The 20505-nt window shown below is 42.4% G+C and overlaps 1 protein-coding gene across 1 annotated transcript in view; it reads left to right on the top strand.

Moving 5' to 3' along the window:
- Window positions 1-9902: 9902 nt before the first annotated feature.
- The window catches only part of LOC124613830, a 218963-nt gene continuing 208360 nt past the window's right edge, over window positions 9903-20505 (top strand). The window contains exons 1-12 of the mRNA XM_047142553.1: window positions 9903-9965; window positions 10042-10105; window positions 12010-12236; window positions 12320-12574; window positions 12681-12822; window positions 14664-14896; window positions 14979-15233; window positions 15340-15481; window positions 17678-17910; window positions 17994-18248; window positions 18355-18496; window positions 20226-20458. Of these exons, the coding sequence (XP_046998509.1) occupies window positions 9906-9965; window positions 10042-10105; window positions 12010-12236; window positions 12320-12574; window positions 12681-12822; window positions 14664-14896; window positions 14979-15233; window positions 15340-15481; window positions 17678-17910; window positions 17994-18248; window positions 18355-18496; window positions 20226-20458 (2241 nt within the window). The 5' untranslated portion in view covers window positions 9903-9905. The remainder of the gene's footprint in view (window positions 9966-10041; window positions 10106-12009; window positions 12237-12319; window positions 12575-12680; window positions 12823-14663; window positions 14897-14978; window positions 15234-15339; window positions 15482-17677; window positions 17911-17993; window positions 18249-18354; window positions 18497-20225; window positions 20459-20505) is intronic.

Raw genomic sequence — 20505 nt, 5'->3', positions numbered from 1 at the left:
GAGCTCATATGGAAACCCAGTTCTAAGCAAAGAAGGGAAAGCAGAAAGGTAGAAGGAGTATATAGAGGGTCTACACAAGGGCGATGTACTTGAGGACAATATTATGGAAATGGAAGAGGATGTAGATGAAGGTGAAATGGGAGATACGATACTGCGTGAAGAGTTTGACAGAGCACTGAAAGACCTGAGTCGAAACAAGGCCCCGGAGTAGTCGACATTCCATTGGAACTACTGACGGCCTTGGGAGAGCCGGTCCTGACAAAACTCTACCATCTGGTGAGCAAGATGTATGAAACAGGCAAAATACCCTCAGACTTCAAGAAGAATATAATAATTCCAATCCCAAAGAAAGCAGGTGTTGACAGATGTGAAAATTACCGAACTATCAGTTTAATAAGTCACAGCTGCAAAATACTAACACGAATTTTTTACAGACGAATGGAAAAACTGATAGAAGCCAACCTCGGGGAAGATCATTTTGGATTCCGTAGAAACACTGGAACACGTGAGGCAATACTGACCTTAAGACTTATCTTAGAAGAAAGATTACGTTCCTAGCATTTGTAGACTTAGAGAAAGCTTTTGACAATGTTGACTGGAATACTCTCTTTCAAATTCTAGAGGTGGCAGGGGTAAAATACAGGGAGCGAAAGGCTATTTACAATTTGTACAGAAACCAGATGGCAGTTATAAGAGTCGAGGGACATGAAAGAGAAGCAGTGGTTGGGAAGGGAGTAAGACAGGGTTATAGCCTCTCCCCGATGTTGTTCAATCTGTATATTGAGCAAGTAGTAAAGGAAACAAAAGAAAAATTCGGAGTAGGTATTAAAATCCAGGGAGAAGAAATAAAAACTTTGAAGTTCGCCGATGACATTGTAATTCTGTCAGAGACACCAAAGGACTTGGAAGAGCAGTTGAATGGAATGGACAATGTCTTGAAAGGAGGATATGAGATGAACTTCAACAAAAGCAAAACGAGGATAATGGAATGTAGTCGAATTAAGTCGGGAGATGCTGAGGGAATTAGATTGGGAAATGAGACACTTAAAGTAGTAAAGGAGTTTTGCTATTTGGGGAGCAAAATAACTGATGATGGTCGAAGTAGAGAGGATATAAAATGTAGACTGGCAATGGCAAGGAAAGCGTTTGTGAAGAAGAGAAATTTGTTAACATCGAGTATAGATTTAAGTGTCAGGAAGTCATTTCTGAAAGTATTTGTATGGAATGTAGCCATGTATGGAAGTGAAACATGGACGATTAATAGTTTGGACAAGAAGAGAATAGAAGCTTTCGAAATGTGGTGCTACAGAAGAATGCTGAAGATTAGATGGGTAGATCACATAACTAATGAGGAAGTATTGAATAGGATTGGGGAGAAGAGGAGTTTGTAGCACAACTTGACAAGAAGAAGGGATCGGTTGGTAGGACATGTTCTGAGGCATCAAGGGATCACCAATTTAGTATTGGAGGGCAGCGTGGAGGGTAAAAATCGTAGAGGGAGACCAAGAGATGAATACACTAAGCAGATTCAGAAGGATGTAGGTTGCAGTAGGTACCGGGAGATGAAGAAGCTTGCACAGGATAGAGTAGCATGGAGAGCTGCATCAAACCAGTCTCAGGACTGAAGACCACAACAACAACAACAACATGAATTCATATAATATAATTCTTCCACATTAACACTTTTCATTACTTGTATTTCAGTTTTACAATTTTATTGTCAATATTAGTTATTTATCATTTAAGATTTGTACAATTAGGTGGGGCTTCACATCAAGCTGACTGTAGCTTGATGTAATAAACTATTAATACTTATGTTGATTCATAATGAGAACTACTTTAATTAACATAGCTGGGCGTCTTGTTGTCATGCAGAGCTCAGACTCCACTTGGAAATAGATTGAAGATTTCTTGGTAGGGAAGATTCAGCATTTTATCTTGGGTGAAAGACGATGTTAACAGTAAACTCGAATCTTTTGAAGATAATGCAATCTTCTGCTATGAAGCACATTCTTAAAAACACTGACAAATAGTGTCACATCTTGACAAAGCTCCCGAAGAGTACTGTAAAGGTTATGAGGAGTGTCTTGTAGTCTGCTTCTCAGTGGGGGGGGGAGTCCCATTCTGCAACTCCTAATGTTTGGTAGTGGGCAGTGCTTCGAGGCAGCAGCCAAGTTGCTACCAACGTCCTGCTCCCTTCAGCAGCGTGGAGCACTGGTAGCGCCTTGAGTCTGCGGAGCTGGGACTTAGTGCTGGCGGCAGCAGGCACGAACAGCAGGTTCCCGTTAGGAACCCAGTGCTGCAGGTGGCAGCTGCTGCTGTGTGGTCTGGAACCCACGGCTGCCACTGTGGCAACCCCGTCATCCGATTGTCTGGCGTGGTCCCTCTCGTCGTGGTGGTGCTACCGGATTGCAGCGACGAGTCAATGCAAGAATGCTTCTGCCTCAAAACCCAGACATATTTATAATGCCTTGAGAGACGCGTTTGTGTCACTAAAGCCTGGCCCCCAGTCACGTCGTCCGTAACAAGAGACGTGGCCTGGTGTGGTGACATCGACCACCTGCCATAGCCATTACCACTGTGCAGTGTAGTTTCCCAATGAGAGCAGCTAGCCCTTACTCATAATTCCCATGTTGTTGTTGTGGTCTTCAGTCCTGAGACTGATTTGATGCAGCTCTCCATGCTACTCCATCCTGTGCAAGCTTTTTCATCTCCCAGTAGCTATTGCAACCTACAACCTTCTGAATCTGCTTAGTGTATTCGCCTCTTGGTCTCCCTCTACGATTTTTACCCTCCACGCTGCCCTCCAATACTAAATTGGTGATCCCTTGATGCCTCAGAACATGTCCTACCAACCGATCCCTTCTTCTGGTCAAGTTGTGCCACAAACTTCTCTTCTCCCCAGTCCTATTCAATACTTCCTCATTAGTTATGTGATCTACCCATCTAATCTTCAGCATTCTTCTGTAGCACCACATTTCGAAAGCTTCTATTCTCTTCTTGTCCAAACTATTTATCGTCCATGTTTCACTTCCATACATGGCTACACTCCATACGAATACTTTCAGAAATGACTTCCTGACACTTAAATCTATACTGGATGTTTACAAATTTCTCTTCTTCAGAAACGCTTTCCTTGCCATTGCCAGCCTACATTTTATATCCTCTCTACTTCGACCATCATCAGTTATTTTGCTCCCCAAATAGCAAAACTCCTTTACTACTTTAAGTGCCTCATTTCCTAATCTAATTCCCTCAGCATCACCCGACTTAATTAGACTACATTCCATTACCCTTATATCCTCCTTTCAAGACACTGTCCATTCCCATACGCGTTCGTTATTCTGACCCATGTATCACCACACTTGCGACTACAGACAGTGGCTGTTAATACAGGCCTTCACGTTGCTTTTCTACCACTTCACATTATTTTTGCTAAAATACTTATTTCTTTTGTTAAAAGACGGGCAGCGGCACTATAATAGAGAAGGGCTTAGATGCAGCAAATTGCATAGTCCGCAAACTTGAGCAATTCCGTGATTGCTAATTATGGTTCAAATGGTTCAAATGGCTCTGAGCACTCTGGGACTTAACATCTGTGGTCATCAGTCCCTAGAACTTATAACTACTTAAACATAACTAACCTAAGGACATCACACACATCCATGCCCGAGGCAGGATTCGAACCTCCGACCGTAGCGGTCACGCGGTTCCAGACTGAAGCGCCTAGAACCACACTGTCACACCGGCCGGCTGATTGCTAATTATTATTGTAACAATTTATGTGCCCACTTCACTCGTATTGCTTTCTTTCTTCACAACATTTTCTATTGAAGTAGCTAAATAATTCAGCTGTGGATATCAATATTGTGTAGTCAGCGTCAAACTGAAATGGGTACAGCACTAGATAAATACGTAAAATTACTGTACAGGCAACCCCGCGCTGATGTTATCGGTAGTTCTGTATCTCGTCAGGCGAAGTTACGAAAATTGATTTGGTATGTCCTAGCCAATGAATATAAGGAAAAATTAACTTTTTTCATGATCTGTAAAGCAGCACATCTATGTATAACCGAACTAAGACGGTTCATTATGTATATTAAGTACATCTGGTTCTCAGATTTTGATATATGTGTCACTGTCAGCCTCTTCTTTGAATGTGCCTAGTTTAAAATCTTTTTTACAATATAACGTGTAACACGAGTGTTTTGTCAGTCCACTTATTGTCACGCACTTTTCGCTGATTAAGTTTCCACTGGTTGTCAAAATATTTTATCTTTAAATCTGCACTGACCTTAGAGATGTTTAAAATACCGATAAATTATGTAAATTACCTAGACCAGGGCCGGCCAAACGCTGCACAGTGTGCAGACGTGCGGAAGTGCTGCACACGTGCGCACGTGTGCGACAGCAAGCGATAGCGACATCTGTTATTAGACATGTATCCTAAATGAACGGCGGAGGCTCCACTTCCCCGTTTATGTGGTAGAAACAAGAGCGCAACATATCCAGTCTAGTTTATCCATGGTAATCGTAACCTGAACAGAGAAGTACTGAGAAATGGCAGGTACTGTGAAAAAACAAAGGACGGGAGATCTATGTTCTCAGTATTTAAAAATGACTGGGAACTGCAATTCTTTTTTGTAGCCGTTGGTGAAAACTCAGTGTTTGCTGTGCCGCCGAATAATAGGCGGCCAGCGTAAGTTTTCAATTGAAAGACGCTACAATACATGTCACAAAAACGAGTGTAATGTACTCAACAGTGAAGAACGGCAAGCAAATTTAAATGTCCTTAAGAAAATGGATGAGACACATCAACTCGATTTTACTGTACGTCAAAGTAACTGACACTTCTTGAACTCTATTAGTTTCTTGTGTTACATTTATGCCTATTTTACTGTACGCTGTGCAATGTACTGTTTTCAATTTTCCAGAATGACAACCACACCAAATTTTCTTAATGTTATTTGAAATCATGAATAAGGTTCGTTGGAAGTCGCTAAGTGCTCTCTTTCTCAAATACTACATCAAAAACATTACGCGTATTTAGTGCCGTCAGTCAAGCTGCCTTAATAAAAACCCATGGTTGTTAACTGTATTACTTGTCTTACTGGGTTAAACTGTTAACATAAAAGGAAATGTCTCAATGAGTAGACTGTGACAGTATTTTAAAGGTTTAATACGTGAAATACCTTCCCATGGTTGGCTTGCAAGCTGTGGAAAGAGCACTAGAATTCGCCGGTACAGAGTATCCCAGCAAGTGGATAAAGCGACATCTGTGGGTAGAAACATGCACTACATGAACGCTGACGGCTGCGGCGTGCACGCTGTGACCCGGAAGTTGCACATGTGCAGGAGCACCGCACGCGTGCAGAATTTCTGGCCGGCCCTGACCTAGACTATAAGACTTCTTTGAGCATGGCAATGTTGACTTTATTCTCGTAAGCTAAGGTCGTAAATTTACGCGGTGGACGTCTTCCGTGGTTATATCAAACGATCGAGGTAAGAAAATCGTCGCGACAGGTTAATCTCTAACCACACGGTGCTTGTAAATGCATGAAAAAAGAGTAGTTACACAGAAAGCAAATACACAGACAGATTACTTCGACAGGAACAGGCAAAAACAGGCTAAGTTATTTGACCTTCACTGAGATAATGAGCTGTAACTGGATGTGACTAATTGTCACATGTCCTCAGATAGATTACTAACTCTTACTGGAACCCAGTTATCACGACTGTTAGGAAGTAGTATTATCGTTGCGGTAGTTGTCTGAAGTAAATCTGATGTCGCAGAAATTCAATCTGCATACAAAACTGTTATAGTAGTCCTATCAAGTGTGATCTAAAACTCGAAGACACTCTCACGGATGACCTACCTCACCCCCAGAAGCAAGTGAAAATTTCGGTGAAAACCTGTTTTCATCTGTGTCTCCGTTATTCATCTACGTTGCAGGAGGATTCAATTATCTCACAGTAGACAGGGATAACTATGAGTACAACTTCATAAGCAGTAGACGAGACAAGACTTGCCGAGGAACTACACTCAAGCCGTTCTCAGAAATCCATCTAAGACAGGAAACAGACCCATCGCGAAAATATATCAGATTTGTAGGTGAAAGACAAAGCTCAACTCTTCGATTATGTTCATTTATATACTGACATAAAATATCATACTGCAGTTGTTACAACGGTAATTACCAGGAACAAAAGGCTACGCCAGTAAATTGAGAAGCTACGTATGAAGTAAACTCGCCAAAGAGTAAGCACCATCATTTCTTCGGCTGAAATGAAATCAGGCAAGGGGTGTGCAATGGGTCTGTGGTAAAAATTGAAGTAAGTAGTTAGTGAAGCAGTCTAAGAAAGGCACCTCTCAGAATCGTTAGAGACGTCAGAGATCCGTAGCCGTGTACAACCAATGACGGCAGGTTTGTTATGAAACAGCACTTGCCGCAGAACGTGTACGGACCAAACTGAAAAAAGTCGGTAGATAGGTATTAAACTGATACGAACTTGACTACCAGTGGGGCACCGGCGAAACTAATTAGTTTTGGAAGATTCTCGCGAAACTTCAGTCAGACGTTAAAACTTAAAGTCCATGGACTTGTTGATGAGACAAGAACCGAAGCAGACAGCACCAAACCGAAAGCCGATATGTCTAATTTATTCTTAAAATATTCCTTTAGAAATGAAAATCAAATGATGTTGCTACAGTTCAGGTGTCGTACCACAGCTCAATGATAAATGATACAATAATCAATGATCTCCATGTTAAATTAGCTGAACTTGCTAAAACTCAAGAACGACTCAGATCACGACGAAGTCCTTGTGGTTTTCTATACGCATTTTGCAAGTAAATTAGTTTCATCCTCAAGAGTGATAACCAGAGATCCTTTGGGCAGAGAACTACTTCCAGCGCCTGAGAAAGGGTACAGTTCAAGTCCATCTACGAACAATGCCAGTAGAACGGATCCACGGAGGGATCGCTCAGCAGTATCTGCAGTAGGATTCTAAAACATCTTCTAAGTTCAGAAACAAACACTGTGTGACACAAAGAGACCTTGCGTACAGAACAATGAAACTATTCCGGAAACACTGGACATGTGAAATCCAGAACGCTATTCACATATAACGTCCGAACAGTGAAAAGAGGTATCTGTATGAATAGGTTGTTTATAGGTTCATTGTTTGTTAACTGTCGAAGAACTTTCGGTTTATTGCCAGACTGAGGCCTAACTAAGAAAAAATTAAGAAAATATATTCAGCAGGACATACAGGCGAGCTACGATACGATATTGCAGTGCCTGTGTTATCCTGGAATGCAATGCAAGTTTCCTTGCATCACAATTCGGAATAACACAGGCACCGCAGTATCGTATTTACCCACGAACACCCGGCAAGCGACTTCCGAGTAAAATGTCTCCCCTGTACGGCATTCAGGGAAACGTGATAGCACCATCATTCATCCTGTTGCATAGTAATAATTTAGCGGATAGTATTTGCTGAAATTTCAAACATTTCGCAGACGATGCAGTTGCGTATCAGGAAGTATTATCTGATAAAAACTAAGGTGATAATCAGCCAGAGTTCAGCAAAATATCAACTCTAATGTAAAAGGCTAAAGGCTCTTAGTCTGCAGAAATGCCATATTGTGTGCTTATGACATGTAGCAGTCTTCGAGTATGCGATCAATGAATCAAAACTGGAGTTATTCATATCACGCAAATGACTGAGAGTGATAATTTGTGACTGTATGGATTGTAATGAGCACATTCGTTTGGTATAAGGTGCAGCAAACCCAGGGTTCTGTCAGAGATTGGAAAACAGCTGTTGGTGTACGGAAGAGATTCTTACAGTACTATTGTATTATCCGTACTAAGACATTGCTCAGGTGTGTGGTATCCATATCAAGTTGGACTAACAGGGGACGTATCAGGTAGACAAAAGAAAAGCAGCGCTAATGCTCTGAATTATGTCTGACAAATGGGAGACTGAGAAACCTCAACTGGAAAATACTCGAAAACAGAAAAAAAAGCATCTCTTGAAACTTATGTACACAATTCTAAGGACACATCTTTTACGAAAGTTCTGTTTTGAACACTGTGAACACTATGTTTCATTACGATTAAGGAGCGATCTGTTTTTCGTGAACTATAGGCTCCCATTTTCACTTGTTATTTTTTAAAAATTCGAACTTAATTTCAGGTCTGTCACAGATACTGTTGTGCCATCAGCACATAGAATTTCAGCTGAGTACTTTGATCACACAATTACAGATCAAGACACATCCAAGGAATTGGTTACTAAATACTGTTTTTCGCTAAAAACAGTTTTATGGCCCTGAAAAGTAATACAAAGTGCTCATCGAAAAACAATATTTTATATAATGTTAAGTTCTGTAGTCCTCATGCCATGTCAGCTGATTCGGCAATCCTGTTGTACTGGCTTCATCTCAGACAGCCCACGAAGCGGTGAGACAGTTGACAAGATATAATCTCTGACTTTCCCTTTGCTGTCACTTAGAATTTACACGCGAATCAGTTTAAGCCTTTGCTGGAACTTCGCTTGCGTAATTATGCATCTGTCGCCGTCTTTTCTACAGATATTTCCAACGTAAACAAGTTCTTTCCCTTTACGAAAGGAGCAGATCCCGAAGTTATTGATACCGCTTTCAACCGTTGAACAAAGGAACCTGTCCGACTTATCCTTAGGATAAATCTGATAATTAACTGCCGCAGATGTTAACACATCGTAGAATACGTTAGTAAATCGTTAAGCGTTACTCTACGACACAGAAAGCTGAACCAGATCGTAAATCAGCCTGTGCCTTAGATTAACGAAAAGTAGGTCCATCTGCATTCCATCGATGAACGTGAGTGCTAATTACAGGGGGTTTTCCAAACCTCTCCAGGCAAATCTACCGTATTTGTGGATTTTCGCTTCGGAAAACCGATACAGAATCAGTTACAACAGACAAAACGCACAGAAGTAAATTTGTCCCACTCGCAGACAAACAGCTTGCAAGGAACTATGTTATTATCGCACTGTGACATGGAGGGCATCCCGGCACAGTATCAAAACAATAACATATGGAGGAGTGAAGAGTACCAACCAAGAGCGGATCTTGGAAAAAAAGGCACATTGTGAAAGAAAAGAAAGAAACGTGTCGTTCGCAACTGATGAGACTCCTCGAAATCGGTCCTACAAAAGTAACAGCGGTTTTCACCTCTGCAGGCCACGCATAGTACAGAATTTATATCAAATTATTTTAGAATCATAGTCAAAACAGTTTTTCTGCCCTCAGTACTCCAAGAAACACTAGCACATTTCTGCCAAGAACTTCTGGAGGTAATACAGTTAGTGACGTTTACATGGTAGCACTGTACAAGAACACACAACTTACGTGCTCAGAGCACATTACTGATTCTGCCACAACTGAGGTGAAACAGAGGGCATGAAGCACTCTGCAAACAAGTTACCTTAGACAATGGAGTGAACGAAATGCGTTCGCTCCTTATTAACAACTCGAATTACAAAGCTGAGCAAGTTTGTTAGATACTTTTCTGACGTTGAACGGTAGGCGACAGACTCAGACACGACGAAAACTACACATGAAAATCCCTTCATCGTAGTTTCTTCAATCGTCATGGATGAGTTAATACGTAGAAATCATATCGAAAGCTAGAAGCGAAACCAGTTGCATTCCTACAAGTTGGTAACATCACGCGATAATCACTGCTGATATACGATGCGATACGCACGGTCTGCTCTCTTCTGGACAACTGAAGTGAATTTTTCAGGTAATGCACAGACGCAGAGATGACTTGCGTTTGCCGAGGATGAAGGTCATCCTGGTCGCGAGCGGAAAAAACCGCGATCGATAAACGCAGTGAAGAGCTGATAAAGAAATGCGTAAATACGCACACGTCGAAGCCAGCCGCATCACATTGTGGTCCACAGCTGGCAAGGTAAGTCCTCTCCGCTCTGAAGTATACTAGACTAGCTAGCACTGCCTCCACCCTAAGACATCGCCTTCTTGTGCAGATGCGCTTCTTCCTGCTGTTCGCTGTTGTCATTGGCTTCGCCTGCGGCGCAGCGGTGCCCAAGGGTAAGTGTCATCAAATCATACTTTTAAAGGCCAGAATAATGTCAATGTTTGGTAAATGTTTGGTTCTAAGAACAACTATTTAAGCTCAAGTGACCACGTAATCGTTCCATACATGTGCTGTACATCATGTTTTCAAGACGGAAAGGTATTAAAGACGTCAGATGCCAGTGGGCATTGATTTATATCAACGGGACAAACTGGAAATTTGTGTTTCCTGCTCATTAGGCACATGCGCTGACCACCGCGCCATCCGGACACAGTAGTCAGCGCAACTGCACCGACTACCTTAGTGTGCCTCCCACCAGACCCAGATTCTCAACTATTCCTTCAGTGCAGTTGCACGCCAAACTCTATCTCTTACTCGAATCGGCAAGATGCTGCGCGTAATGAGGCTCATAAGCAGGGGCGCTGCACCAGTAGCGTGAGGTATCAGTTGAGAATTTGGATCTGACGGGGTCTTGCTAGGGTAGCCGGTGCACCTGCGGCGACCCCTCTGTACAGATGGTTTAGTGGTCAGCGTATCTGGCTAGTAAGTTGGAGACTCGGGCTATAATCCGAGGGTGGGAAAAATTTTCAGCCTACCAGTTGATATATGCCCATGTCTTTAATGCCTTTGTGAGTTGATTAACGGTGGCTCCAATATCAGAATGGTGTCTATTCCTTCGGACATGTCTGAAATAACTGGACCACACACATATAATAGATTTTCAGCTATATGAGCTATGCTTCCATAATGACGTGCACAGAAGTCTTCCACACGACCAATTTCGTTCCGTGTAGTTACCAGATGCTGGTGTACCTCATAAAAATGTAAGCTATTCGCAGAGAAACACCACATAATTTATTGCGCTTCAGTGAAGCAAATAGTTATCAGTCCACTGATTTAAGCAAGAATGGTTTACACCCAGCAGAAGAATTTTTGAGACTGCCTGAGTAGACATTATTTCGACAGATTTTATCAAATGAATCGCGTAACCGCCATTAAATGTACCTGGGTAAAAAGTAATATGTCCTCCTACAGGCATTAGCGACTTAAAAAAAGTACACCTATGGCGTCGATAAAATACTATATTCTGGATACATAATTTTAAAGCAAAGCAAAGGAAAGCTACGTTTTCTGACAGTAATAGGGCAGTTCGAACCGACAGACCGACCGACCGCAGTGTCATCCACTGCCAGTGGCGTCAGTGAATCCGATAAGGAGGGGCTTGGGGCCAGCACGCGACTCTCCTGACCTTTTCGCCTTCTGATTTTGGGAACACTCCTTATCACTCAAACAGCTCCTTAATTGGTATAACGAAGCTAGGAAACCCTGTTCAAGTCCTTCCAATAAGGAAGAATCTCCAGCAGTACCGGGGATCGAACCTGGGTCCTACACATATCAGCCAGAGGCTGATCACTGGGCTATTGAAGCAGAGAGCTTTTAACGGTTCAAACCCGCATCCGGCCATCCTGATTTAGGTTTTCCGTGGTTTCCCTAAATCGCTCCAGACAAATGCTGAGATGGTTCCTTTGAGATGGCACGGCCGATTTCCTTCCCCTTCCTTCAATACTCTAACGAGACTGATGACCTCGCTGTTTGGCCTTCTCCTCCCAAGCAACCAAACCCGAACCTAACTAGCCATCAGTAACCGTTGCGCTATATTGCTGGTTTTTCTTGCAAAGTAACAGTCACTAATTAAAACGAGGAGGTACTTTTTTGAACGAATAATCAACACTGAGATAAGACCTACTAATCTCATTACATATTTAAGGATTTTGGTTACTATCTTACATAAAACGAAAACAAAATTTCAGAGTTTACCCAAAACAAGCGAAGATAAAGACTACAACTTAGAATTACTTACGTAACACGTCAATTCAGAAAGCAGAAGTTCGCTAACACCTACATTAAAATTACACAGCGCCCAAGCATGAGACAGTCCAGCGATTCCCGGCCCCACGATCCAGCCGCAACCTCCAAGATGACCTGAACGACTTCCTGGCCCTCATCCCCGTCGACGAAATCGTCAACATCGTCCTCAACTACGTCGCCAACGATGCTGAGGTGCAGGCCGCCCTCCAGTACCTCATGTCTGACGAGTTCGAGAGCATCGTCGTCTACGTCGACCAGCAGCCCGAGCTGTACGATGTAAGCAACGCTCCATTAGACACTTCATACCCCTATGAGATGATACATCACGCAGGTTCTCACTGCTCCATTTTTTTCCACAGCTGCTCAACTTCCTCGAGTCCTCTGGCCTTGACCCCTACGGCTTCCTCAACACGATCCACGACTTCCTGGGCATTCCTCAGATTACGAAACCCGCCAGCAGAATGAGGAGGAGCAGCAGGAGCCTCAAGTCCATGCTTGATGAGATCCTCGCCATCCTCCCAGTCGACGAGCTGAAGGCTCTCTACAACGATAAGCTGGAGACCAGCGCCGACTTTGCTGAACTCATCAACAGGCTCAGCTCGGACGAGTTCCACGTAAGTAGTAATCCTTTCATGGCTGTTGAACGGCAACGAGTGTCCAACATTTTTCTTTCATGTTACCTCCATACTTGACCTCTAACCAGAAATATGACGTTTCCAGCAACTGGTGTTGCGCGTTTTGGAGCTGGACGCTGTGCAGGAGTTGATCCAGATGCTGAGGGACGCCGGTATCGATGTGGACGCCATCATGGATTTCATCCGCAATCTCTTCGGCTGGTCTGACTCCGGCTCCTTGAAACTGAGTAAGAATGTTTTCTTTAGTATCATCTTTCAATGGGGCTTGTTATTTTAATTTTATATTCGCATGTGCCACTTATTCTTTTGTCCATTGTGCTCCACATTGTGGGCCGTAATTTTACAGTACTAGTTGAGGCCAAACATCTCGTAATGTGTTCAGGTATTCCTCTAAAGGAAACGGTGAGCCTAGAAATTTTTTATTACTTCAGCTTACCGATATATCTATTCCACTTCAAACTTTCTTTGCAACGATATGAAGCCATCATCAAACATACAACAGAAAGCCGTCACTAGAGTAAATTAACAACTGGTCGCACTTGGAGCTTACATCACAAAAGAGTCAACCAGACCTACCTATCGTCATCTGACCCATCCTTATTATCCTCATTTTGTATGGACCTTCTCCAACGTTATACTAAAATCACCAAATCATGGAAATACATATAGGACACCTCGTATCCGTTTTTCACTCTGCTCTCCCTCTGTTATCCTTTCCTGGTTCGTAAAGCTTACACGAATTTCTACATTTCCAGTAAACCCAAGACCCATCTTCGGTAACGTTTGCTTGCAGATGTATCACTGTCAACATTTTCCACCTTCATGACCAAACATTAAATGTTTTTCCAACTGTAATTTTAGATGACCCCCCTGCCTGCAGCACGGAACCACCTTAATAATCTGCCCTTCATACCACCCATAACGCACTCAAGGGTTTCCACCGGAAATTACTGCCAAAATCAATACCTTTCCTCCCTGGCTTCTGTCCTATCCTCCTCACAAGTGCATCGCGCTTACTCGAATCATTTCTTTTCATTACACAAATCAAACATTTCTCCTACAATATTGTCTCAATTCTCCAAATTTTACCCAGCTCATCAGCACTGTAATAACCCCAAGTCCTCACAGCGATCAGGTCCATCACAAATAACTAATATCATAAATATCACACCATTCGCGTCATTGACATTATTTTACTGTAATAAAAATCGTTCTGGTACTTAAAACAACTTCAGTGAAGTCTACAGAGCGTTTTAATGTTAGTCTACAGAGCGTCTGAATGTTTGGGACCAGAGCCCTCAAAAATAGGGAATATAAATGACACTAAACTAAAAAATACAAAATAAGAACATGTTAAAAACATTTATAATCTTGGCATCAGTGCTTCTGTACTGACTCGAATCACAGTTCTGTGCTCGTACTTGCACCCAGTGCTGTTACCAACAAGAACATCAATATGATAATGAAGGAGACGTGGTAGAAGATTAAGGTCTTAGGTCCCATCGACGAATTTATTACATGCCCAATAAATACTCACCAAGGTGTAGTGTGTCACTGTATGTTTCAAGTAAATGACCCCAGAAATCGCATTAAACAATTTATGTAACTGACAGAATAACTCAATGTGGATGGATGGGTACGAGAAAGAGTGGCTCTCCTACCTAATGCGGGTTCAGTACCTCGGCCACTAAGTGAATCATAACGCTAACGAGAGAACTCCATCTTCCCCAAAAGGCAAACTATGGAATACAATGATTATATTATGGAACATTATTTGTGAGTTTCGCAGAAAAATCATAAAACTGCTTGAAACCCTATGATCTGGAAACAATTCATTTGCATCCACTAAAAATGAAATAGTATGTATACGATATTACACAAATTCTAGGAAAAACCAAAGACTCATTGTTGACTTACTCAGCATTGACTAAACTGTCAAACATTTTACACTATCATTGAATAGTTATGAATTGAACCACAACAATTTGTGCAGCTGTAATGAGACTCTCAACAGAATTTTGCAAAAGAGCAAAAAAAGATCCGCTGATATGCGATATCTCATTTTCAGAGAAATTAGGAGATGTGAAGATGATCCAGCGTTTCCCACCAAAAAAATCCAGCCGCAACCTCCAAGATGACCTGAATGACTTCCTGGCCCTCATCCCCGTCGACGAAATCGTCAACATCGTCCTCACCTACGTCGCCAACGACGCTGAGGTGCAGGCCGCCCTCCAGTACCTCATGTCTGACGAGTTCGAGAGCATCGTCGTCTACGTCGACCAGCAGCCCGAGCTCTACGATGTAAGCAACGCTCCATTAGACACTTCATACATCTATGAGATGTTACATCACTCAGGTTCTCACTGCTCCATTTTTTCTGCAGCTGCTCAACTTCCTCGAGTCCTCAGGCCTTGACCCCTACGGCTTCCTCAACACGATCCACGACTTCCTGGGCATTCCTCAGATTACGAAACCCGCCAGCCGAATGAGGAGGAGCAGCAGGAGCCTCAAGTCCATGCTCGATGAGATCCTCGCCATCCTCCCAGTCGACGAGCTGAAGGCTCTCTACAACGATAAGCTGGAGACCAGCGCCGACTTTGCTGAACTCATCAACAGGCTCAGCTCGGACGAGTTCCACGTAAGTAGTAATCCTTTCATGGCTGTTGAATGGCTACGAGTGTCCAACATTTTTCTTTTATGTTACCTCCATACTTGACCTCTAACCAGAAAGGTGATGTTTCCAGCAACTGGTGTTGCGCGTTTTGGAGCTGGATGCTGTCCAGGAATTGATCCAGATGCTCAGGGACGCCGGTATCGATGTGGACGCCATCATGGACTTCATCCGCAATCTCTTCGGCTGGTCTGACTCCGGCTCCTTGAAACTGAGTAAGAATGTTTTCTTTAGTATCATCCTTCAATGGGGCTTGTTATTTTAAGTTTATATTCGCATGTGCCACATATTCTTTTGTCCATTGTGTTGCACATTGCGTGGCGTAATTCTGCGGTTCTAACTGTGACCAAACATGTCGTCTGGTTTCTGGTACTCCTCCAGAGGGAATGCGGAGTCATGAAATTTTCTGGAAATTCAGCTTGTCTACTTCAAGAGTTCTTTGCGAGAATATGAACCAATCATCATAGGAAGCTATGTACAAGAATATGTTCGCTAATAATCCACACAGAATCACGGTTTTCGACCCTTTTTCTGTCTTCTGATTTATATGTTAAGTGGTAAAGCTCGATTGCTAAGGCGGGAAACATTTTCTACCAACGAATGGCAATTTTTTCTGGTAGCTGGGCCCTGGGCAGACGCGAGTGTCCTTAAGACCAGTTCCCAAATATATTCTAAGTTCAGCTGAAGTAACATGTTTTGGCGTATCGTTTCTGTAATGTAGTGCGGCAACGTTCGTGGAGTCCTACAATAACAATATGAACTCTCGAAAGAGGTAACATTTTCCCAAAACAGTTATAGGGAAAACCACCTAGAAATAGTGTTCCTGAGATCTCTACTATTCAGTTCATAATTCTTCCAACAAGCTAGAATACCCTGGAATTTCATTACCAAAATCTAGTAACGACAAGCTGCTAACCACAGCAAAGAAAGCGCACTACTGAGAAAACTGCTAACTGGTTAGACTAGGAGGTTACATCACCAATCCATGAACCATTCATAATATACGTCCTCCAACTGTCCTTGTTATGCACAATTTGTATAGACCTCCTCTTTTCTGACGTTTTACTAAAATCTCAGAATCATGGAACAAGATGAGATGTGTATCACTACCTTGTCTCTCTCATATGCTTTACCGGCTACTAAGATTTACATACATTCTGAAACAAAACAGCATAACCATTTCTACAGTTCCAATAAACTGGAAGTGCAACAACATATTGTATCCCCCATCCTCGACAATGTTTGCCTTGAGCTGTGCCCCTATCAAAACTTCCCACCAAACATTCCACATCCTTACCTAGCGTAACCTTATCTGTCTCCCCTTCCCCCAGCGTGAAATCACCCACATGATCTAGCCTTCATACAACCCATAAGGTTCCCAAGTATTTTCACCGACGACGACTGTTCCGGGCCATATGCTTTCTGCTTGGCTGCTGTCCTATCCACCAGCATTTACTCGAATCATTTCTTTCCAATGTGTAAATCAGACATTTTTCCTTTAATACTGCCCCCAGTTCTAAGAATTTACTCTATCCACAAGTACTGTAATAAGCACAACTCCCCATAGCCATCACCTCTCCAGACCAGAAAGAACTAACATCACACTATCACAGCACCAATTCCTATTGCCATTATTCTACAGCAACAAAAATTAACCTAATGATTTAATTTATTTCAATCAAGTTTGAAGAACGTAAGAATGTCTCAAAGAAGCAAGATTCGATCGTGGGGAATATAAAAGGTGCGCAAATACATAAATAAAAAACAGTAACCTGTTGTGAAGAGATACGTCTGAGTCACAGTTATAACCTTGAGTTTACTTTTCCTCACTGACGTGAATCACATTTCTATACACAATGTACCCAGTGCATTCATCAAGAGGTTCAATAAGAAGATGAAGTGCTACAAATTTAGCGTGTAACGTAACACCGACAAAACTCTTAAGTCTACAGTGAAATCTCATCAAGGACAATGATGTCAGCGTCGTTTTCAAATATTTGAACAAAGGAATCGCATTAAACAACTTATGTAACTGACGGAAAAACTAATTGTAGGTGACCAGGCATGAGAAGCATCAGTTCTTCTATCTAATGCGAGTCCAGTACCTCAGACGCTATGCAAAAGATAACGGTAAAGGCAGAACTCCATCTTTCGCAAAAGTCATACAACTCAATATAATGTTTATATTATGGACATTATTTGCGAGTTTTCCGCGAAAATTATAAAAATAAGTGGCACTCTACAACTCGTAAACAATAATTTTACGTCTTCCTAATAAATAACTAATTTCACACTAATAGTGATAAGTTACGGAATGACCCACAACAGTTTCTCAATTGTAACGTAATTTTTAACACAACTTTCCCAAAAGTGCAGAGAAGGTGCACTGATAAGCGAAATACCATTTTCAGAGCCATTCCATGGTGCAAGGATGATCCAGCGTTTCCCAGCAAAAAAATCCAGCCGCAACCTCCAAGATGACCTGAACGACTTCCTGGCCCTCATCCCCGTCGACGAAATCGTCAACATCGTCCTCAACTATGTCGCCAACGATGCTGAGGTGCAGGCCGCCCTCCAGTACCTCATGTCTGACGAGTTCGAGAGCATCGTCGTCTACGTCGACCAGCAGCCCGAGCTGTACGATGTAAGCAACGCTCCATTAGACACTTCATACCCCTATGAGATGATACATCACTCAGGTTCTCACTGCTCCATTTTTTTCCGCAGCTGCTCAACTTCCTCGAGTCCTCAGGCCTTGACCCCTACGGCTTCCTCAACACCATCCACGACTTCCTGGGCATTCCTCAGATTACGAAACCCGCCAGCAGAATGAGGAGGAGCAGCAGGAGCCTCAAGTCCATGCTTGATGAGATCCTCGCCATCCTCCCAGTCGACGAGCTGAAGGCTCTCTACAACGATAAGCTGGAGACCAGCGCCGACTTTGCTGAACTCATCAACAGGCTCAGCTCGGACGAGTTCCACGTAAGTAGTAATCCTTTCATGGCTGTTGAACGGCAACGAGTGTCCAACATTTTTCTTTTATGTTACCTCCATACTTTACCTCTAACCAGAAATATGACGTTTCCAGCAACTGGTGTTGCGCGTTTTGGAGCTGGACGCTGTGCAGGAGTTGATCCAGATGCTGAGGGACGCCGGTATCGATGTCGACGCCATCATGGACTTCATCCGCAATCTCTTCGGCTGGTCTGACTCAAGCTCCTTGAAACTGAGTAAGGATGTTTTCTTTAGTATCATCTTTCAATGGGGCTTGTTATTTTAAGTTTATATTCGCATGTGCTACATATTCTTTTGTCCATTGTGCTCCACATTGTGTGGCGTAATTATACAGTACTAGCTGAGGCCAAATATCTCGTAATGTATTTCACTCTACTTTAAAATTTCTTTGCGACAATATGAAGCCATCATAAAGCCGTCAATAGAGTAAACTAACAACTAGCCACACTTGGAGCTTACATCAGAAAACAATTCTAATCCACTGACCTGCCCTTCCTATCATCATTTCGTATGGATCTTGTCCAACGTTTTAATAAAATCTTCAAGTCAAGGAAAGACGTATAGGACATCTAATTTCTGTATTTCACTGTCCTCTGTCTCCGCTATCCTTTGCTGGCTCAAAACGTTTACACAAATTTCTACATTTCCAGTAAACCCAAGACCCATCAGCGGTAACGTTTGTTTGCAGCTGTGCCCTTGTCAGCAATTCCCCGTATTCATCACCAAACATGAAACGTTGTTCCCAAGCGTAATTTTAGTTGACTCCCATGCCCGCAGTACGGAACCAGCCATATAATCTGGCCTTCATACCACTCATAACACACCCAACGATTATCACCGGAAACGACTGTTTCAGACCATATCTTTCCTCACTGGCTACTGTCGTACGCAAGTCATAAGCACATCGCATTTACTCAAATCCTTTCTATCCGATGGACAGATTAGATATTTCTCCTGTAATTTTGACTCCATTCTCTTAGTCTTACCCAACCTACCAGTACTGTAATAACTCCAAGTCCTGACAACTATCATGAACATCACAAATAACTAACGTCATAAATATCACACCATTAATTCCATTGACATTCTTTTACAGTAATAAGAATCATCCTTGTATTTAAAACAACTTCAATCAAGTCTAAAGAGAGTTAGAATGTCTGGGACCAGAGCCCTCAAAAATAGGGAATATAAGTGACACTAAACTAAAAAAATTCAAAATAACAACATGTTAAGAACATTTATAATCTTGGCATCAGTGCTTCTGTACCGACTAGAATCACAGTTCTGTGCTCGTACTTGCGCCCAGTGCTGTTTCCAACAAGAACAACAATAAGATATGAAGAAGACGTGGTAGAAGATTAAGGTCTTACGTCCCATAGACGAGTTTATTAAATGCCCAATAAATACACAGCAAGGTGAAGTGTGTCACTGTATGTTTCAAGTAAATAAACCCAGAAATCGCATTAAACAATTTATGTAACTGACAGAATAACTCAATGTGGGTGGATGGGCACGAGAAAGAGGAGCTGTCCTATCTAATGCAGGTTCAGTACTTCAGCCACTACGCGAATCATAATGCTAACGAGAGAACTCCACCTTCCCCAAAAGGCATACGACGGAATACAATGATTATATTATGGAACATTATTTGTGAATTTTGCAGAAAAATTATAAAACTGCTTAAAACCCTGTGATCTGGAAACAATTCTTCTACATCCCACAAAAAAAGAAATAGTATGTGTATGATATTACACAACTTCTAGGGAAAAAAGCAAAGACACATTGTTCACTTGCTCAGCACTGACTAAACTGTCCAACGTTTTACACTATCATTAAATAGTTATGCAATGAAACACAACAATCTGTGCAACTGTAATGAGACTTTCAACAGAATTTTGCAAAAGAGCAGAAAAGATGTACTGATACGCGATATCTCATTTTCAGAGCCTATCCGAGGTGCAAAGATGATCCAACGTTTCCCAGCAAAAAAATCCAACCGCAACCTGCAAGATGACCTGAACGACTTCCTGGCCCTCATCCCTGTCGACGAAATCGTCAACATCGTCCTCAACTATGTCGCCAACGACGCTGAGGTGCAGGCCGCCCTCCAGTACCTCATGTCTGACGAGTTCGAGAGCATCGTCGTCTACGTCGACCAGCAGCCCGAGCTGTACGATGTAAGCAACGCTCCATTAGACACTTCATACACCTATGAGATGTTACA

Source organism: Schistocerca americana, chromosome 4, assembly GCF_021461395.2.
Source record: "Schistocerca americana isolate TAMUIC-IGC-003095 chromosome 4, iqSchAmer2.1, whole genome shotgun sequence".
In the NCBI taxonomy this organism is placed as follows: Eukaryota; Metazoa; Arthropoda; class Insecta; order Orthoptera; family Acrididae; genus Schistocerca; species Schistocerca americana.
The sequence above is the reverse complement of the archived record's forward strand: the minus strand, read 5'-3'. Positions and strand labels throughout refer to the sequence as shown.